Below are 21,057 nucleotides of genomic sequence, written 5' to 3'. Positions count from 1 at the left end.
TTTTTTAAAATTGATATATACATACACATATTTAGGGTCCTACCAAATTCACGGCCATAAAAAACGCGTCACGGACCGTGAAATCTGGTGTCCCCGCTGTGAAATTTGGTCTTTTGTAGAGCCCTACACATATTATATCAACTTCAGAAAAGGGGAAAGGCTAGCTGTGCTATGTGCACACTGTGTGAAACATGAGATTTAGATTTGTGAGTAACTGAGTTTATTCTCAGTTCTGTAAGCAGGTTACTAGAAGTGCAATATTCCATATTACAGTCCAAAGGGATCTGGTAATCCTGTATACATGCCATCTGTCCCCACTGAAGAACTACAGGTGTTATTTCTAGCAGCACATTTTCACTCTGACTCTCCAAAAAGCTGGTTTTGTTCCACATATTTCAATAGAGTGAGAAGGTGTGTCCCAATTATTTTCACCAAACATCTATATTTATAGCTTCCAGTGTTGGCAAGTTTGGTAAACTATTCACTCCGGAAAGAATTGAAAAAAAGATCACAATCAAAGAGATGTGTAATTAAAACTAAATAAGGTATCTAAATAAAATTGTTTTACCAGCAGTGAATATGCTAGATAAGTTGCCCAAATAAATGCAAAGAAGTAACAAGTACAAATGAGCTTAAGAAAAACAAACAGTCATTTAAGAGTATGGGAACTGAAGAATCCAGGCAAATGAATCTGAGAAAAAACTGAAGAGGCAGAGATGAGAGCCAGAGATGAACACTCCTGAATTCTCAGAAGCTTTGAAACCTAGTTTAAATCTAAATTTGTAAATGGCTCAATATTTATGCCAGGCTGAACCAAAATCTGGGTCCAAATGCTTCTGAACTTGGGAGTGTTTAAAATCCAGATATGGAGAAGAATTTTCTGCAGCTTGGATCAGTCTCTAAGGAAAACCAAGAGGCAAGCTGAATGGGCAAAGAAACTTTTTTCTACCCAGACATTTGTGAGAATTAGGCACTCTGGTTAGGCACCCAGGTTTGAAGTTTTGGTTCTGAAAGAATAAAGTATACTCCCCTTTTCTGACAATAAGAAAGAATGACTGGTTCTGTGTGTAACTCATGAGACTGCTTTGAAAATGCATCTCCCTAGGTGAGACAATACTTGTGGGCGATATCTTGACTTCAGGACTGATACCACATTGATTTCAGCAAAGTTATTCTCAATTTACACCAGTTTGTGAGATCAGTCCCTATAACTTTTGAGTACTCTCCATTACAAATCATATTCCATTTGTTTCTCTTCATCACTGCTTCTTCCAGTCATTTACATATCTTGTGTTTCATATTTTTCCTGTGTAGAATTTTTATTAAATCTGGCAACACTATTTTTTTTAAAAAACAATCTCTAGTAGCAGTAACAGTGATTAACATGGAAAGAACATGATTGACATAAACTGAAGTCAAAGCTAATCCAATGAAGAATGGGTCTTGAGATCTATATAGCCTGCTATCAATGCCACTCCACTCCTCCTCAGAGATTGGGTCTTTTTCAGTAAAGGTACCATAATTGCAGTTCATCTGAAACAGATGACAGCTCAGCCATTGCCAGCGGTTTTACCACTACCAGTAAAAGATTTACACAATTCCAGTGACATTTATTTATTTAGGTCTGCATCCCAAGATAGTGTCAGCAACACAATAGCCAATGTCTGACACATTTTCTAGGTGATTGTAATATAAATTGAAATGCCAAAAATCTCTCCCCTGCAGAATGACTTATATTCTATCTTGATGTGTTTTCACAATATCCGTGTCTTTGTGGTACTATTTAATCTCATAAGTAAATACAGGTAGCAAAAAGGAAGTAAAATGGAGTCCTTAAATAAAACACTCACACTATACAGGATCAGAGTTTTGCAATTGCAAAATTACCCCTCTCTGTTGTAAGCTAGAACAGCCTGGTCCAGCAAATACAAAGACAGCAATAATACTTAATGTGTGAACATTAATCTTCAGGATATCCATATAGGGGAGCTCATCAGCTCCAATTTATAGATGGGCTAACTAAAACACAGAGAGACAGATCCTCAGCTGACATAAATCAGCATTAAATTAAAGTCAGTGGAGTTGTGACATTTTACACCAGCCTAGGATCTGGTGAAAAGAGGTTGTGGCTGAAGTATGTAGATGAAAGGATTGAGCGACAGAAAGGAGGCCGATACCACATATCCTGTACCCAATTCAGTAAGTTACAGTGCCCCAAACAATTTTTCATAACTGAAATAAGGAGCCTTTCGGTCATCTTTGAGTGGCATTTTGCACCACTGTAGGAGGCACCTGGTATTTAACTCTCCATCAGTGGTTTGAGCATTGGCCTGCTAAACCCAGGGTTGTGAGTTCAATCCTTGAGGGGCCATTTAGGGATCTGGGGCAAAAATCTGTCTGGGGATTGGTCCTGCTTTGAGCAGGGGGTTGGACTAGATGATCTCCTGAGGTCCCTTCCAACCCTGATATTCTATGATCCCACTTTATTTTTGGACAGCTGCCTAGCAGCATTCTCAGACCTTGGGAGGGGGGAACATCTTGCATCCCTCAACAGCACATTCGCAGGCAAGCTGGGCTCCATAGTTACTGCAGTCTGTTTCTAGAATACATTGTCAAATAAAGTTAGCTGCTGGCTTTGATTTTTATTTATGGGCCTCCTTTCTGCATTTATTTGGCAAAGATAAATGGCGTGGCATGCTCTGTAGAATCCTCAAACTTTATGAGCTCTCACTGTTTTAACACACAGACAATGGACCACCTGCAATCAAACTCTCACCATTTGAGCCAAGGTACCAGATGACTTCACCATGTGTTCTGTTCCATAGTAAGGCACCCACAGAACTCACAAGGGCCATGACCAGAAGGATGCAGAATAAAACCAGAATCTGCATGTTGGTCACCTTCTCCACATTTGATCTCTTCAAAGGGGCTTTGGTTGAATTCTGAACAAAAGCAGAAACAGCCTTGAGAACTGATTTAAGTATGGCGATAACAATAGCAAATGGTGAGAAAAACTGCTAAATAATACTATAATAACTACAAAGGTGGGACTATTCTCCTTAGTTCTTCTGTGCACAGTTAATTTTCAGAGTCTTTAAACTGTGGATTTAGCTACTTTGTTCTCAAACTCCATCCCCAGCCAGTTAAATATATTATTTATACAAAGTCTATGACTAGGGCCCCTAGCCACTATGGTGGTATTATACACATACACACAGAGACTAACAGACTACTGTTGTGAGTCAGACTTAGGGGACATGTACTATACTCAGTCTCTTCTGGGAGCTGAGCATACTCCCTCCAGCCTATTCATCCCACTCTGATGGCCAAGGCAGGTAAAGAACAAGGCCATGTCCCTGCCTCTGAGGGTCTAGCTCAGGGGTGGGCAAACTTTTTGGCCCGAGGGCCACATCTGGGTATGGAAATTTTATGGCAGGCCATGAGTGCTCACAAAATTGGGAGCTGGGGTGCAGGAGCGGGTGAGGGTTCTGGCTGGGGGTGCGGGCTCTGGGGTGGCACCAGGAATGAGGAGTTCAGGGTGAAGGAGGGTGCTCCGGGCTGGGACCAAGGGGTTCAGAGGGCGGGAGGGGGATCAGGACTGGGGCAGGAGGTTGGGGCATGGGAGGGGGTCAGGGGTGCAGGCTCCGGATGGTGCTTACCTCAAGCAGCAGAGGCACGGCCAGGCAGCTCTGTGTGCTGCCCTGTCTGCAGGCGCCACCCCTGCAGCTCCTATTGGCCACGGTTCCCATCCAATGGGAGCTATGGGGGCAGCACTTGGGATGGGAGCAGTGTGCGGAGCCCCCTGGCTGCCCCTACGTGTAGGAGCCAGAGGGGGGACTTGCCACTGCTTCTGGGAGCTGTGCAGAGTGGGACAAGCCCCTGACCCCGCTTCCCAGCTGGAGCGTGGCAAGCCCTGGACCCGGCTCCACGGCTGGAGCACCAGAGCAGGCAAGCCCCAGACCCCGCTCCCAAGCGGGGACTCAAGGGCCGGATTAAAACGCCTGGAGGGCCAGATGCAGCCCCCGGGCCAGAGTTTGCCCACCCCTGGTCTAGCTCCCAGGGGAACACTAGCAGAGACCAGCAGTTACTGCCCTCAAAAGAATGCAAGGATTGCAATTTTCTCTAGTTTCTGCACAGGGCTCTAAGGGGGAAAATGCTCCCTAAATCCTCCCCTCGGCTCTTGTGTACTGCAAGTTTTTAGACACAGTTCAACAGCAGCCAAGTATAGTTCCCTTTTACAGCCTTAAAACTTAAAAGAGCCAAACTAAAGTCTGATGGAACCTGGCTGAATAGAACTACTTGCAGGATCAGGGCACATATTAATGCATGGAAAGATTTTAACTGGATTTATTGTTCTAGAAGTAGATAATTTCTTCCAGGATTACAGCCCACAGAAGATTGCTTGTTCCAGAAAGTGAACAGGGGTGTAGTGCAGAGTCACAGTTGACATTACTTCTCCTTGTTACTTTACTTCTCTATTCTGCGTGAGAGTCATGGAAAAGCTTGCGTTACCATGGTGCTCAGGGAAGACTGCAATGGCACTTACTTTATACATTTAGATTTTAAAAAGTTAGTTCTATATATGATGTATAAGGATACGAGTCTGTCACAGAGGTCATAGGTTCCATGATTTTTGGTGATCTCCGCGATTTCAGCCCCAGGCAATGGGACTTCGGCTGTCAGCTCCATGCGGCAGGGCCATCAGCCCTTTGCGGCACGGTGAGCCCTGGGCAGCGGGGCTCAAGCTGTCACCCCCGGCCCCCGTTGGGCGGCAGGGCTCAGGCTTCCATGAATTATTGTTTATTGATGCGACCTGTCTGTGACTTTTACTAAAAATAACTATGACAAATCTTAACCTTCATCATGTAAAAAATGTATGTTGTAAGCTCTTCCTAGCAGGTACTACGAGCACATATTGCACCCAGCACTGTGGAGTCCCAATCTCACTCGAGGCTTCTGAATGCTACTGCATTACAAATATAATGACCGACACTTTATTTTGCATAATCAACTCATAAGGACAGGCAGAATACAGAAATAGAGACTACCGATTTCCATCAAAACACACACGAGATATTATTTTCAATCCATTTTACCTGCATGAGCTTTGTGTCATGTCCTGTGTATACAACAATTCCTAGGACCCATTGGGTGTTTCTAAGCTGTGCACCTCTCAGCAAGATCTGGTCAGGCCCAATGGGAACCGGACTAGAAGCCAGAACAAAGAAAAAATAAGTACAGATATTTTAAATGACTCTGAAGATATTCTAACCATTCAAAAAATTATTTTTCATTATATGAACACATGCTTCTTTTCTTGGATACTCCCCTTTCATATCATTTACAAAACCCAGCACTTTGAAGGAAATTAATATTTAGGGACCTCCAGCATAAATCTGCCACTGCCCACCCATAAATAAATACATTGAGTTCACTCCTCAATTGCATTCCAGTCTCTGCACAGTGCAGCAAGGTGGGAGAAGCTGCAAAGGAGCTGGCTAGAGTTCCCAGTTTGGCATCCAGCATGTTATAGAACAGCCTCAAGACTGCCCTAAATAACACCCCAGCTAATGTGATTTCTGTTGAGCAAACGGAGGGACATAAACAGCACGAGACAATTGGCAAACTTTTCAAAAATGAGCCACTAAAAAGACTTTTAATCTCAAAAAGTACTTAGTCACTAAGTAATCAACATTTTCAGAAAGCAGCAGGATCCAGTGGACTGGCGGAGAGGAGTCAGGTGCTATTCTCAACTCTGCCACTAGTCTGCAGTGTTACCTGGGCAAGGCATTTCATCTCTCTGCGCCTGAGGGCGTCTACACTTGAAATGCTACAGCGGACAGCTGAATCGCCGCGCTTCAGTGTAGACACTATCTGTGCTGATGGGAGGAGTTCTCCCATCGCTGTAGGTAATCCACCTCCCTGACAGGCGGGTAGCTTGGTCAATGGAATAATTCTTCCATCAACTTAGCACTGTCTACACTGGGGCTTAGGTCAGCTTAACACTGGATTATAATACTTGAATTTATATGACTGAAGCAGGAAACTTTTTCTTTTAAGAATTACAAGAGTGATCTCAATTACTCTTAAAAAGGAACTGTGGTTGCAAGCTCAACTATGAAGGGGCTATTACTTCTCCCATAATAAACAATCATCATTTGCAAAGATGGGACTGGAATCCTGGCTAAATTCCCTGTAAGCTGCACGGCTGAGCAGCAGCTATTTAGTGCGGCGCAGGTGCTCAGGGAACCCATCTGGGGGGAGGGACCTGCTGTGGCCGGGGGAGGGGCGCCCTCCCCGCCCCAACCTAGCCCAGCCCAGCCCCCAACCTGCCACAGCCAGGACAGCCCCCCCATGCTGCAGCCCGGACCTGCCGCGGTTGGGGCACCCATGCCGTGGGCCAAACCCAGCCAGCCCTGCCCAGCCCTGAACCCAGGCAGCCCTGCCCGAACCCAGATGCAGCCTGGACCTGTCACGGGACAACCCTCCCCGAACCCAGCCCTGGCCCAGACCTGTGGGGGCCGGAGGAGGGGTGCCTATCCTGCGGCCCCAGCTCCAGAGCTGCTGCATCAGGGAGAGGCGCCTCTCTCCCGCCAACCCAGGTGCTGTCACGGGGAGAGAGAGCTGGGGGGAGTCCTCTCTCCCTACCATAGCCCCGGAGCCCGCCCTGCACCCCAAATCCCTCATTGACGGCCCCACCCCAGAACCCGCACCCCTACCCGGAGTCCTCACACCCCTGCACCCCAACCCTCTGCCCCAGCCCTGAGCCCCTCCCACACTCTGAACCCCTCGGCCCCATCCCCACCACATGAATTTTGTTATGTGCACCGATATGAAGGTGATGTGTCACACATCACCTCCATATTGCTGCACATAACAAAATTAATTCCGCACATGGGTGTGAAGAATTAGAGGGAACACTGGACCCAGGTCCTCTAGTTCCAGAACTCACAGGCCTCTACCACTTAAGGTAAAGACTGTCCATTGAAGTCAATAGAGCTATACCATTTTACACTAGCTGACGATCAGCTCATGCACCAGTTAGTAGTCACCCACAGAAATACCTTTATGTTCTTTCTAGGTTGCCAGAGAAGCCACGGTGCACACATACACATAAGACATATTTCTTAACAGAAGACAACTATCGTTTTTCAGTAAAGTTGATACCTTTGGCCATCTAAGCGCAAGTTTCCAATGAAGTCATAGAGGTGACGGTTGGGTCCTTCACATTCTATCTTCCCAGACACTTTCATCAAGTCTTCTCTCGACTGCAGACTAGCAGTTTGAGTCAATCCCTGCAAGAGACCAAGCCAGAGGAGATGCCTGTCAAATCAACTTTTCTTCTTAGTTTAATTTTCCACATATGGTTCTATAATGTATCCCAACAAATGAGAGACAGAGGCATAGCTGAGTACATTGACTTAGGACTCGAGCTTCTTCTGCTGCTTATGGGATTCAGGGGCTCTGTAAGCCCCACAGAAATTGTTTACTTAATAAGGACCAGATTTTGCCCTAGCTTGCATGAGCACTCAAGGCAGTAAAGTGGAATAAGGCACCTCCTCACTAGTTTGCACCAGCTGCCTCTACAACCATTCATAGCGCTGGATGGAAAACGGGCTTCACAGAACTGTTACGCTCCCCCACTCGGCACAAGCGGGCAGGAAGGAGCGGGAAGAAACAAGGAATGAGAGCAGCTTTGGTTCTGCCCTCCGCCCACATGGGGCAATGTAGCTTATTGACACGTGTATGCTAAGTCACTCTCCCTCCTGGGCCGCTCCGGGGGCAGTACAACCATGCTCTGCCCTTGCTCAGGGTTGATTGCTAACTCACCACAGATTAATAGATTCCAAGGCCAGAAGGGATCATTGTTATCTAGTCTGCCCCCCTGTATAGCACAAGCTGTAGAACTTCCCCAAAATAATTCCTAGAGCATCTCTTTCATGAACACATCCAATCTTGATTTAAACTATGCTGGGTGCCAAACTGGTCCTCTCTGGCCCCCAGGATTGAGGAACGTCATCCAGCTCCTTTGCAACTCCCCCATCCTATTGCACTCAGTGCAGACTGCACACGCAGCCAAGAATGTAACCCAATGTATTAATTTATTGGGAGGGCAATGTAAGATTTATCATATGTATCACTAGCCATACTCAAACATGCAATTTTCTGAAATTTAGAAACCACATGCCTGATTCTTCACTGCTTTTTACCTAGTGTCATAAGTTACCCTTGAGCGAAGGGAGTGGAAAGGGAGTGGAAATTACTGCCATATACCCATTTTCCATCTTGTTTGCTCAAGTGAGACTCCATGTTGTAAGGCAGTTGGAGAATCAGGTCCATATTTTTTAAATGCAGTGACCCATATATAAATAAAATCTGCAGAGGATTCCATCCCAGACTACTGTCCTTGGTATCAGACCTACAGATACAATCACATTTCCTCAAACAAAATTAAAATGGAAGCAAATATAAATGTTTTCAAATATGAATTGTAAGTTACAATGGCATTATTATGATGCATTTTGTACAAGATGGGACATATGAGCTGTCATTGGAAAAGTTATGATTTGCTAAATATTTGTATGCATGTATCATTTTTGTATCGGAAGTTATGAATATTGACTGCGTATCTGTATTTCACATGTAATCACACCTGGGTGATACCCACTAGACAAAATGCTTCCAGATAGATAGTCGGCTATGAAGGACCTATTCAAGGTAATGGGCCATTAGGAAAAACAATAGGCTTTAGGAGAAGCTTATGCTCCACCTGGTGAGCCTTCCTGAGAATGTTCCAGACAGCCTGTAAGTAATGGTTGCTATGACTCAGCAACCTATGCAAGGGCATGTGACCAGGCCACATGACACAGAATTTCATCTTGGATACCAGTGTTTTTCCACAAACTGAGTTTGGGACAAAGAGTTCCTGCCATATGCTAAAGCTATATAAGGCAGGGAGTGACATCATCTGTTGTTCTTCAGACCCCCACAGCTGAACACCTAAGAGAAGCTCCTAAGGAAAAGGACTTGGAACTGGGGTGGGGATCCGAAGCAAGTGCATCTTGTGCCCTGAGAATCTGCAAGCCCTGCTTGTACCATCAGTCAGGGTCAGAGATTGTTAATTCAAATCCTATCCTTCTAGTACAGGGATAGGTAACCTATGGCATGCGTGCCAAAGGCGGCACGTGAGCTGATTTTCAGTGGCACTCACATTGCCCGGGTCCTGGCCACTGGTCCGGGGGGCTCTGCATTTTAATTGAATTTTAAATGAAGCTTCTTAAACATTTTAAAACCCTTATTTACTTTACATGGAACAATAGTTTAGTTATATATTATAGACTTATAGAAAGAAACCTTCTAAAAAGGTTAAAATATTATTACTGGCACGCGAAACCTTAAATTAAAGTGAATAAATGAAGACTCGGCACACCACTTCTGAAAGGTTGCCGACCCCTGTTCTAGTATGTTAAATTTAGTTTGAGTTTTTGTTTATTTACTAGGTAAGCTGCTTTGATCTGTTTGCTATCACTTAAAATCTACCTTTTGTAGTTAATAAACTTGTCTTTGCTTTCTCTAAACCAGTGACTTTGAATGAAGTGCTTCAAAATCTCAGCTCAAGGGGCAAAGGTTGTTGCCGAGCTGGAAAATAAATTCATACTGGTCGGGGTTTTGACCAGGGCAGGACGGTACAGCCCTGGGGTCCTAGGTTGGGAAGCTGGTGGTTATTTTGGCTGTAGCCTCTCTACTGTTGGTTCATGCAGTGGGTGGCCAGCCTCCATGTAACTGCAGCTGGGTGCATCCCTGCCTGCGTGAATGCTGGTGGAAGTGTAGGACCAGCAGCGGGTCTGCAGCTTATCACGGCAGCACAGTGTGAGAGAGAGCCCAGCCTGGTGAGTCAGAGGGCTCAGTGGTACCCCAGTTCCAGGTAGCACCCCAGGAGGAACACATTACATCCTGCACCTCTTGTAAATGAAGAGGAGTGTCAACAAAACTGGGTCTCTACTTTGGGCAGCTAAATTCCAACTCTGACCACAAGCATAGTGTGTAATAATCAAATCATGGCATTTCAAATACACTTCTCATGGCTTATTGTGCTTGAAACCCAGCACTTTCCTACCTTTGATAGTTCCTTTAGTAAACCATAATGGTTTCTTTGATTTGTTAAGCATCTGGCAGTGAAGTACACAGGTTTACAAGTGCTGCTTTGATACTATCAGGGGTATGCTGCAATCACATGCAATTGCATCTTAATGTGCTCAATGCCCTGATTCTCCTCGCACACTAGTTTTAGATTTGAGCAGCTGCAGTGACTAAATGGAGTTACTCCCAATTGATACCGAGGTAAGTAAGAGGAGAATCTCTAACTCCCCTTCTTTGATAACTTTACATTTCCCAAACATTTAAAATACAAACTTATTTTCTCACCTCTAAACTTCTCTTATATTTTACAGATATATTTGCATAACATAAAATGTGTCCTTCTGGGTGAAGTTTATCATGGGCACAACATGACTGACACCTCCGGTACAGAACAGCCACCGTATCCAGGCTGTACAAGCTATGGAGAGGGCATGGAAAGGGACGCCATGCTCCAAGGGTTCTGCATCAGCTCTGATAAACCACTGCAGGGGATGTTGGGGATGGGCAGGAGGATGGTGGGAGCTTGGCCTCTGGCTCTGTGATTACAGGGATCCCCTTAAGTAGGATGTACATAAGAGTCTCAGTTAATTCTTTTTACTCCACAAAAGTACCAATCTCAGCGCCATGCTGCTCCCCACCCAAAGACTGAGGTACTCACACTTAGGAGTCGGAGAAAGCATGGGTAAATACACAGGCCCTGATTCACCTTTACACCTCTCTGGCAGTGTAAAGAGGCCTTGAAGTGGATACGTCTAATTCACACTCTTTAAAGGTCTACTTACGCTGCCAGGGTGGTATAAGGCAGCCTCAGTGTAAATGAGAATCAGGCCCATATGCTTTGCAACATGACCAGAAGGTCATCAAATGCAGGTCCTGTCAGATCAAGAGAGAGTAAATTCATGTTTAAAGCACTTAACAAGCATGTAATTACAGCAGCCCTGGGAATAATACTGCTGTTATTAGAGAGGGGGAAAGTGAGGCAGAGAAGTTAAATATTTGTTTGAAGGCCACACTAGACATAAGCTTCATAGCCAGGATCTTCCTGCTGTCCATTCCCATGTTTAAATCCATAGGTACATGCCTCTCTTTAATTTAGTCTCTCAACAAATCTGTACAGCAATTAGTACCACCTCCATTCAACAGATGCAGAAACTGGTATAAGTAACTAGCATAAGAGCTAGAGAGCATAAGTAACTAGTCAAGAGTAATACAGCTGCATTTAGAATCCAGATCTCCTCACACCCAAGTCCCTTTCCTAACTGCTAAACAGGACTTCCTAGTTAACATTATACACTAACAAAATAAATGTAATTTTACCTGTCGTATTTTAAGATTAGTCTCCCCATCAAGATTAGATGTTTCAATATAGCACATTGCCTGAGGTTCACTGCAGAAAGCACAGTAAAATTTTCATGATTAAACATTTTATAAAACAATTACATTGAGCCTTACTTGTACTTTGAAAGTACCCAACTATAACTATTCTCAGTACATTATATGGCAAAAAGTAAAATTCTGAGGGTGAATGACAGAGTGCCATTTTTTAAAAATCCCTTTTAAAATTACTTCCCTTAAAAATGACTTAAATGATTTCTTAAAAGAACGCTTCTATCTGAATCAGTACAGATGCTATCCAGTAAAACAAGGAGCTTTAACATAAGTACACATCACTTCTAGAAAATATTAAAGAACCTCTGCTTCAATTCTTCACATTATTTAATAACTCAACTGTTTCACTTTTGACAGGTTCTCCTTCTAGAATTTTTCTTCCCCAAATTTGTTGAGCAAGAATGCTGGAAAATCATAGCAACATTAAAACAGGGGAGATTTTCAAAGTACTAAGGACAATTAGGCACCAGCTCCCTTCATACCTTTGTACATTTTTTCCCCATAGAGCCTAATCTGGCTATCGGTTGCTCATACAAACCACCAAAAAGCCATGGCTGTAAGGACAGCAGAAGATGTTAATGTTCCACCTCCCTGATTCTAGTTCCCCCCAAACTTGCAGAGGCAACTCTGCAGGTGTCCTGTGGTTGGAGCCACAGAGAGGCATTCTGGAACCAGGGTTAGACTCAAGGGGTGTGCTCTACTAGAGTGTTTGTGCTCTTACACATCCCCACACAACCCTGTCTTACAGAAATTACTCCTCTTCCTGGCTGGAATAGTCTGTCTGAGGGTGGGAGAGAGCTAAGTATGGGTCAAATTCAGGTGCACAATGATGCTGCTTTCACAGAGTGCCTACTCTCAGGGCACACCTGAGGAGTATTAGAATCTTGCCCAGGGTTTGTACCCATTTATCATGCTCTGTAGTTCATAAATTCATAGATTTCAAGGCCTGAAGGGACCACTATGACCATCTGATCTCCTTTATAACACAAGCCATAGAACTCCCCCAAAATAATTCCTAGAGCGTATCTTTTAAAAAGACATCCTCACTTATGGCTATGCATCACAATGAAGGAATTCACTGCCTACTTGGACCCAGATACGCATTTCATCTTCCAGTTTTTGCAGACTACTTTCTATACATTGAGATGCTGTTAGAATCCAGATCTCCTCACACCCAAGTCCTGAAGCAATCAGATTTAAATTAACCCTTGTATTGCTGCCATTTTCCTAACTGCCAGACACCTGAATGCCAGACAGATGCAGGTATGCAGATCTATCCATATACACAGATATACATGTGGTCTCCAGAGAAATAAATTTTCTTTCAGAAGTCAGACAGCAATGGGAGCTGGCACACAGGTTCCCAGATTCCCACATATGGGCAAAGTAACAGATCAAATCCAATGGACACTACAGACTCTAATACATAAACCACAATGGTCCATATTTTTGGTTGTATTATGAACAGCAAATTCACTGTAATCTAGATGGTGGATCAGAAGCAACACTTGTATCACAGGCCAAGGAAGTTTTACACACAGTCCTTCACATCTGTATATATATACCTGAAAATGTCTCTTATACCCAGTGCAAATGAGATCCAAATATGATCTTTAATTGCTTTTGGTCTTTTTTTCTGCCTTAAGAATTTCTGCTGTCTGTAAGATCCCTTGAATGTTATCTTTATGTGAATAATCAAAATAATAGACAATGACGCCTTAATTTATTTTTATCAGTCAAAACAATATACCTGTACACACATACACACAATACCTTAATACAGCACATACCATATACAAATCAAACAATCCATCCTTGCAGAGCATGCAAAGCTTTCTGGTGAACTGAGGGCTATTTTATTATTATTACCATTTCAAAGAAGCGTTATGTACATAACAAAGCTACCATGGTAAAAGCAAAACCACAACAGAAATGGCCAATACTAAAAGCAAAGCATTTTGTAAATTAAACAGCATACGCAGGGCCAAATTATGCCCTTAATTATACCAGTGTAACCTCACTGACATCAGTGGCGTTATTGGGGTGGTACTGACAGAATAATTTGGCCCATGTAGTTTAAGAACTAAATCCCAATGAAGCAGGTAAGTGGGAAAGAAAGTTTAAATATAAAATGTTGGGGGAGAAATCCCAAAATGGAATGAGTATCCCTCAAAACTGAAAATTGCCATTCTGATTAGAGTGTGGTTGTATCCTCTACCTGCACTTAAATTTGGGAGTCACCTGGCTAGTAATAAATAATCAATAATAATTTTGGGCTTTTATTTAAATAAATCTTATTTTTAAATTTTTACCTGAATCCTAGAACCAACTAGGTATTTGAGGTACCTCAGTTTTTGGGTGCTCAACCTGAGTCATGATTAAAGGGACAATATTTTTCAGACTTACTGAGCACCCTCAGGACACCTTATGGAATTTCAATTGGGCACCGTAAAACTGCAGCACCCCCAAACTCTAGTCAATTTTGAAATTTCAGATCTTCATTTTTACCTTTTGCTATCTCCACTGCTTCTCTTGGTGACAGAAGAATGAGACAGGAAGTGAGGGCAGGGCAGGAAATGTAGGCCAATAGCTCAGAAAAGACATTTCTCAGAAGGTTAGTCATCTGTTTCCCTCTCCAGGAGGGAATTTCAGGGCCTGGGGATCAGGGTGACCTGTGGCCATTGGTAGTTAGACAGAAGAACACCCACAAGATCCCTTGCTTGATGTTTGGGTGGTGAAGAGAAGACCTGCAGTCTTAGGATTTGTCTTCACTGCAAATTTAACTCAAATTACAACTCAAATGTTGCTCCTAACTCAAGTATGGTGCTGCTTTTAAACACAAGTTGGCTGGCCCATCAGGGGGTACAGGCTAAAACTTCAGAGAGCGCAACTCAGCAGATGCTAGCATGACCACTCTAGAGTGTGGCCACAAGCTAGTTCCACTCGAGTGCTGACAGTCCTCCAATGCCTTCTCACAATTCCGTCCCATGCACCCAGAGAGGACAGACAAGTTCTCCCATAATTTACTAAGAAAGAATTTACAGAGCAGCTCATCTAAGTGCACTGCAAAGACCCATGAGATATGCCCCCAGAAGTCCCAGGGCTTGTCAACACATACAGTGCTGTGGCACTTAGTGAAGATGTTACCGGTACCAAAAGAAGAGCTTCTCCCATCAGCGTAGGAGCTCCACCTCTCCGAGAGGTGGTAGCTATGTCAACAAGAGAAGCCCTCGCACTGTCTACACCATGGGTTAAATTGGCATAACTAGGATGCCCAGGGGTGTAGATAAGTTTGTAGTGTAGACTAAACTTTAGTGACCACAAGAATAAGTGAAGCACCAGAGCAGTGGACACAGCAGCTCAAATGTTATTCTGCAGTGTGACTGCTTTCTCTCAACCGAGGCTAACTCAAGAGAAGTAACTTGAGCATACATAACTCCAGTTAACTCTGCAGTGGAAGAAGGTGGCACAAGTACTTGGGGGCGGGGCACCAAGTGGGGGGGGGGGGGGAACTTGCTGGAATTTTTTTCAATTGAATTAATACAAGGAAACAAAACTAAAGATGAGTTCTTTTGATCACCACCAAAAATCACTTAGCTGCAAAATCCTCTGAAGGCTTGTCTTCACTGTTAAAAAGGGTGTGTTTTATACCTTGGGGTGAGTAACATACAGGAGCAGTCCTGAGGTAAAAAACACAGTGACGACAAGTTACATCATAAGCTGAACAGCTCTCCACCCCCTTATCCTCAGTGAATTTACCTCACAATAAAACTAAAGTGTTGGGTCTTCACTGTGTTTTTACCTCAGGACAGCTCGTGCTTCCCAGTTACACTGAGGTAAAAAAATTGCACCTTTTTTTTTTTTTTTTAGCAGTGAAGACCTTTTAGAAATGAGAGGCCTTTCAAAAATCACTGAGCAATTTGACTGCACTCACCTTTTGTCATACCAAATCCCCTCCCTACAAATCTGCCAGAGTCAATTTGCCAAAATGCTACAGTGAGCTCAGTTTCAAGCACCACCAATTTGAACACCATCTTACCTGGCTGCTCTTGAGAAGTTATTCACAATGCAAATGAAATGAGAGTGCGACTGGATAGGATCATTTCTTTCCCTGATAAGGCAAATATATCTTTTTGATGTAGAAATGTTGTTATCCAGTTCACACTGCGAGGAAGAGAGGGGATTGGCATCTAAAATCTTTAAGTTTACACTTCCTAATGATAAAAATAATTTCTTTAAAACCTCAGTTCAGCAGAAGCATCATGTCACACCCACTCAGTATATCTGACCTGGAAGATACAATGATCATGTCTGCTGGAAGATGCTGCCCATTGGTGACCTTCACAATGTCTCCTACTGCCACCTATTGATACAGGGGCAGGAGTGCAGCAGCAGGGAAGAAGAGAAAATGAACACAAGTTGTTCATCCAGATTATTAATTTGTTAACTATTCCCTTCACAAAGAGAGGAAGAGTTCTGTATCTTACAAAGAACATCTACAGTGATGCTTTGAATTCAGTCTGGTTATATACCATTGAGAAGGTAAAAGTTCAACGTCAGGGCTCATTTCACACATTTAATGAAGGGAAACACTGTCCACCACAGACAAAAAATACATAACTTCAGAAGTAAGTTTCAAGTCTCAGTTTTTCCTTACTTTAAATAAGGTAATTAAGACCCTCCCTTCCACTGCCTGAACTAGCTTGTCTGTAGGCAGTGGCTCTTCTTGACAGCTGATAAGAAATGCTTTCCCAGGTGACATAAGTTTTCTTATCTTTGCTTTTGTCTCTACTCATCTGTTAAATGTGTCGTCTGTTTTACTCTTCCTCTGACCTCTTCTCCTCCCTTTTCTTTCTTGGTTCCATGTTTTCTCACTACTCACCAGCTTGCTACTCTCCTTTACTTGAACTCTTCCCACATTAGATGCTTTTCATCTTAAGCACTTGTAGCATTAAACATCAGCAGGTGCTCTAGTACGTAGCGACACAAACTAGTGGTAGATGCTGTGAACACGACCAGCAACTGTGTTTCACTTCTCACATCTTACCTGATTAGATGCTCAGTGGCCTGTTCCTAGAAATGCTGAGCACCCACAACTCCCATTACCTTCAGTGGGAGTTGAAGGTGCTCACCAGCTCTCATTCCTAGACACAATGGAATCATTTAGGGGCCCGCATGTCATCTGTCCTTGTTCATACAAATTATGAACTGCTGGATTGAGATTGAACATCAAGACATAATCCTAATGTCGGAATGGACCCTGAAAAGTCAAGCAGTTTCCAAAAGTAGATGGCAAGTTTGTTTGATATAACGGTAAACTTCATTGGAGAAGACAAGCCTGACTGACCCTGCTCCCACTGAAGTAAAATTCCCAGGGACCTCAATGGTAGCAAGATCAGGTCTAATAACTTCTAATAAACCAGCTCTGATATTTTAAACAGGTGATATGCTAAACACAGCTGAGTAATTATGACAAAATAATGGATAAACTGGAATCCTCGTGACTCAAAATGAAACACATATAGTCAAGGATCTTTGTTTAAATGTGAAGACTAACACAATGTGAAAACATTCCATATTCAGCCTTATGTGACATCTCTAATTCACAATCTGGTAGAAAAATTAAGAGATAGTGGCACGTCTCAGCATCGGCTTTACATTTTCTGGGATTCATTGGTTTTCATCAGAGCCTTACTGTTGTTTAAATATAATTTTAAGGGTTTAATTTCCTGATTTGGTTTTCAAAGTCCTTCTCAGAAAGTTACAAGGGATGTACATTATTTATCACTGACCAGAATGAAGCTCAAAGAGCTATTTTGGACGTTCTGGTAAATATAGATTTATAATAAATTCTCTAAGATCCACAGGCCTGACCTGAAAAATCTGTACTCAACATGAGTAACCTCATTAAATACAATCAGAGTATTCACCTGGGGTTAAATTCACAATTGTGCACAGGGTAAGAACCAGGCTTATGCACCACTGAAGTCCCACTTAAATCCTAAAAAAAAAAATGAGTTTAAGTGGGATTTACATGGCCGTGAATAGGCCTTGTGCTGGCTCTCTCTTCACAAGGGTTCATTATACCTGTACAGATTATCCTTGTGATTGAGGGTTTGTAGACCCTGGTCTCAAAAAATCTGAACTTCTTATAGGGAAAAGTTCTCATTGATTGGGCCCCAGAAATTACCAAAGTTAAATAAGTCTTTAACTAAGGCCCAGATCCTTGAAGGTATTTAGACTCCTAACTTCCAAAGCCTAAACACCTTTGAAGATCTGGGCCTAAGACTTCGGAGAAAAAATTCCCATAGATCTGCGGGGAACATATAAAGTTATTATAAACAATATTAATATAGCTGTGCCATTGCAGTGAAACTAATTTAACTTTTATTGGAATAAAAGCAATGTGCTACAGAGAAGCAAACAGCACAGGGTTCTAGTCTCTATGGTAATATCAATAATATTTAATTGTTATTATAAAAGTTACCAATGGACAACTGTTATTCGAAAAACAGATGAATTGGACACAATCTTGAGGCCCAGATCTGAGAGCTCTGCATTGCTACCACAGGGCAAAGCAGCCACAAAAAGCTGCCCTAAACAGGCAGCCAAGGATCCCCCCAACACAGGGGACTGTAAATCCAGTGTCGTTGGCTCTGCGCCATCCTAGAATCATTCCATCAAAAGTAATTCTTTTCAAAACATTTAAAAAAATTTTTTTTACCTCTTTCCACATAATGGTCTGCCACATTCCATTTCTTAAAACTGAAATAAAAATCATCAACTTTAATTAATTTTTATTTATTACAATGCATATCAAAGATCGAGATGACTTATACTATCCAAACAACTTAAAATACAGGAAGTATATATGCCAAGGTCCAAATTAACTCATGTGCAGGGATACAATCCTAAATATTTTTCAGAAGTTGGGATCAAATTTCATCCTCAGATGTGTGCGAGTGCACACATGAATCAGAGTCAGGCACACACGTCCCAGGGCAGAATCTGGCCCTCAGTACATACTATTTCTGTGAAATCACCCCAACAGTCTGATGTTGGTTACACAGCCAGAAACACTGCTGTTACAAAGAACAGTAGGTGGCCCACTATCATTCAATTTCTATTATTTTAAACTATAACATAGTCTTATCTCCCATTTGAGATATGAAAATGATCATTCCTGAAACACACTATGTTGGGGGGGGGGATTTGTTGTACATTACTGGGTAATGGCAAAGAAGTTTACAATGACTTAATCAAATAATGATTTATCTAGAATGTTTTCATTCTTTTTTTTTGTACTTCACTCCATGGGAGGAGGCGGGGGGGGGAGGGAGGTTAGGTTAAAAAGGTACATACTGTATTTGTAGGTTTAAAAAAAAATTTTTTAATTCATGTCACTCCTACCCCAAAACCAACCTCAATATAGCGCAACCTGATTTTCCTAGATTCATTTTGCTGAAAATCCCAGTTAACCAAAAGTCACTTCTGTCATCGGAGGTTACACTAGCTAAAGGTCCACTCCTGCAGATCTCTATGGAGGTGGTGATTCAGTTTTACAGAGTTTTAAGTTCCACAGTCCAAGGTCCAAATTAACACAAGTTAAACCCTTGTGCAGCTACTAAACCCCACAGGACTAGGTAGCTTAGCTTCAGGCTTCCTTGTCAGGGCATTCCTAAATTCTCAGTGCTGATGTTAAGTTCCTATAGCACTGAAGACCTCTGGTAGGCTTGATGGTACTGATTATCTGAAGCCCCACTTTTAGGTAACTTTTTGAGTGTCCTCTATGATCTTAAAAAAAAAAAATCAGGGTTCTATTGTGTTGAGGAACAGACATCAACACATACAGAATGGGAAGAGACTGTCTAGGAAGGAGTACGGCAGAAAGGGATCTAGGGGTTATAGTGGACCACAAGCTAAATATGAGTCAACAGTGTGATGCTGTTGCAAAAAAAGCAAACATGATTCTGGGATGTATTAACAGGTGTGTTGTGAGCAAGACACGAGAAGTCATTCTTCCGCTCTACTCTGCTCTGGTTAGGCCTCAGCTGGAGTATTGTGTCCAGTTCTGGGCACCGCATTTTAAAAAAGATGTGGAGAAATTCGAAAGGGTCCAGAGAAGAGCAACAAGAATGATTAAAGGTCTTGAGAACATGACCTATGAAGGAAGGCTGAAAGAACTGGGTTTGTTTAGTTTGGAAAAGAGAAGACTGAGAGGGGACATGATAGCAGTTTTCAGGTATTTAAAAGGGTGTCATAAGGAGGAGGGAGAAAACTTGTTCACCTTAGCCTCTAAGGATAGAACAAGAAGCAACGGGTTTAAACTGCAGCAAGGGAGGTCTAGGTTGGACATTAGGAAAAAGTTCCTAACTGTCAGGGTGGTTAAACACTGGAATAAATTGCCTAGGGAGGTTGTGGAATCTCCATCTCTGGAGATATTTAAGAGTAGGTTAGATAAATGTCTATCAGGGATGGTCTAGACAGTATTTGGTCCTGCCATGCGGGCAGGGGACTGGACTCGATGACCTCTCGAGGTCCCTTCCAGTCCTAGAATCTATGAATCTATGAGTGATGCAAACGTGGTTATTAATAATTTTATTATAATTATATGTTGGTTTAGGTTATTACATACTTGCCTTCACCTTTAGTGAAGATAAGGAAATATTTCCATTAATTTCATACACATAATGAGTGAAGAATGATCATTTGCGTACTTATTAAAAATTGATCTGGTTGCTAACTGAAATGTTCGCACTAATTAAAGAAATTCCTAGGAAAGCAGAGAATCATCACCAAAAGCGTCAAAGAGGGTGACATCTGTTTAGCCATGAAACCATATTTGTTGCTTCTAAATGTGTTTACACAGATTCTTTATCTCATGAAAACATTCTTAGGATATTTAGGTTTTAGAAAGAGACCTGATTATGTAAAAGGACATGAGGATGTTCTTTATACAGGATATAATAACGTTCCAGGCTAATGTACCCCTTTCAGTAGTCTAATTTGTCTTGTGTACCTCCAAGTTTCACCTCACTTAAAAACTATTTCTTTACAAAATCAGACATAAAAATACAAAAGTGTCACAGCACACTATTACTGAAATATTGCTTACTTTCTCATTTTTAAAATAAATCAATTGGAATATAAATATTGTGCTTACATTTCAGCATATAGTATATAGAGCTGTGTAAACAGGTCTTTGTATGAAAGTTTAATTTGTACTGACTTCACTATTGCTTTTTATGTAGCCTGTTCTAAAACTAGGCAAATACCTATATGACTTGATGTACCCCCTGGAAGACCTCTGCGTACCCCCAGGGGTAATGTACCCCCGGTTGAGAACCACTGTGATACCAAGGATGTCTTATCAGAGCTCTAAACTAAGTCATAGAAGTGGACGTCTTTACTCCTCCTCTTTGCAAATAGATAAGCCTTAGTTTAAACCCACAAAAAGAATGATGAAAATATTCTTATTGAAAAAACAGATTTCTTTTACAGGCACTTTGAAGTTTCATTCTTCAAACT

The 21,057-nt window shown here is 42.4% G+C and overlaps 1 protein-coding gene across 3 annotated transcripts in view; it reads right to left on the bottom strand.

The window, feature by feature from the left end:
* Positions 1-21,057, bottom strand: part of ATP8A2 (ATPase phospholipid transporting 8A2) — a 584,689-nt gene that overhangs the window by 438,724 nt on the left and 124,908 nt on the right. For all 3 annotated transcript variants that reach the window (XM_034758733.1, XM_034758730.1, XM_034758731.1), the window contains exons 6-11: positions 18,254-18,294; positions 15,819-15,892; positions 11,458-11,527; positions 7,168-7,295; positions 5,097-5,208; positions 2,777-2,942 (exon numbers count right to left, since the gene is read on the bottom strand). In XM_034758733.1, coding sequence (XP_034614624.1) covers positions 2,777-2,942; positions 5,097-5,208; positions 7,168-7,295; positions 11,458-11,527; positions 15,819-15,892; positions 18,254-18,294 — 591 coding nt within the window. The remainder of the gene's footprint in view (positions 1-2,776; positions 2,943-5,096; positions 5,209-7,167; positions 7,296-11,457; positions 11,528-15,818; positions 15,893-18,253; positions 18,295-21,057) is intronic.

This window comes from Trachemys scripta, chromosome 1, assembly GCF_013100865.1.
Source record: "Trachemys scripta elegans isolate TJP31775 chromosome 1, CAS_Tse_1.0, whole genome shotgun sequence".
Classification (NCBI taxonomy): Eukaryota; Metazoa; Chordata; order Testudines; family Emydidae; genus Trachemys; species Trachemys scripta.
Note: the sequence above shows the minus strand (reverse complement) of the source record. Positions and strands in the feature narration are given on the sequence as shown.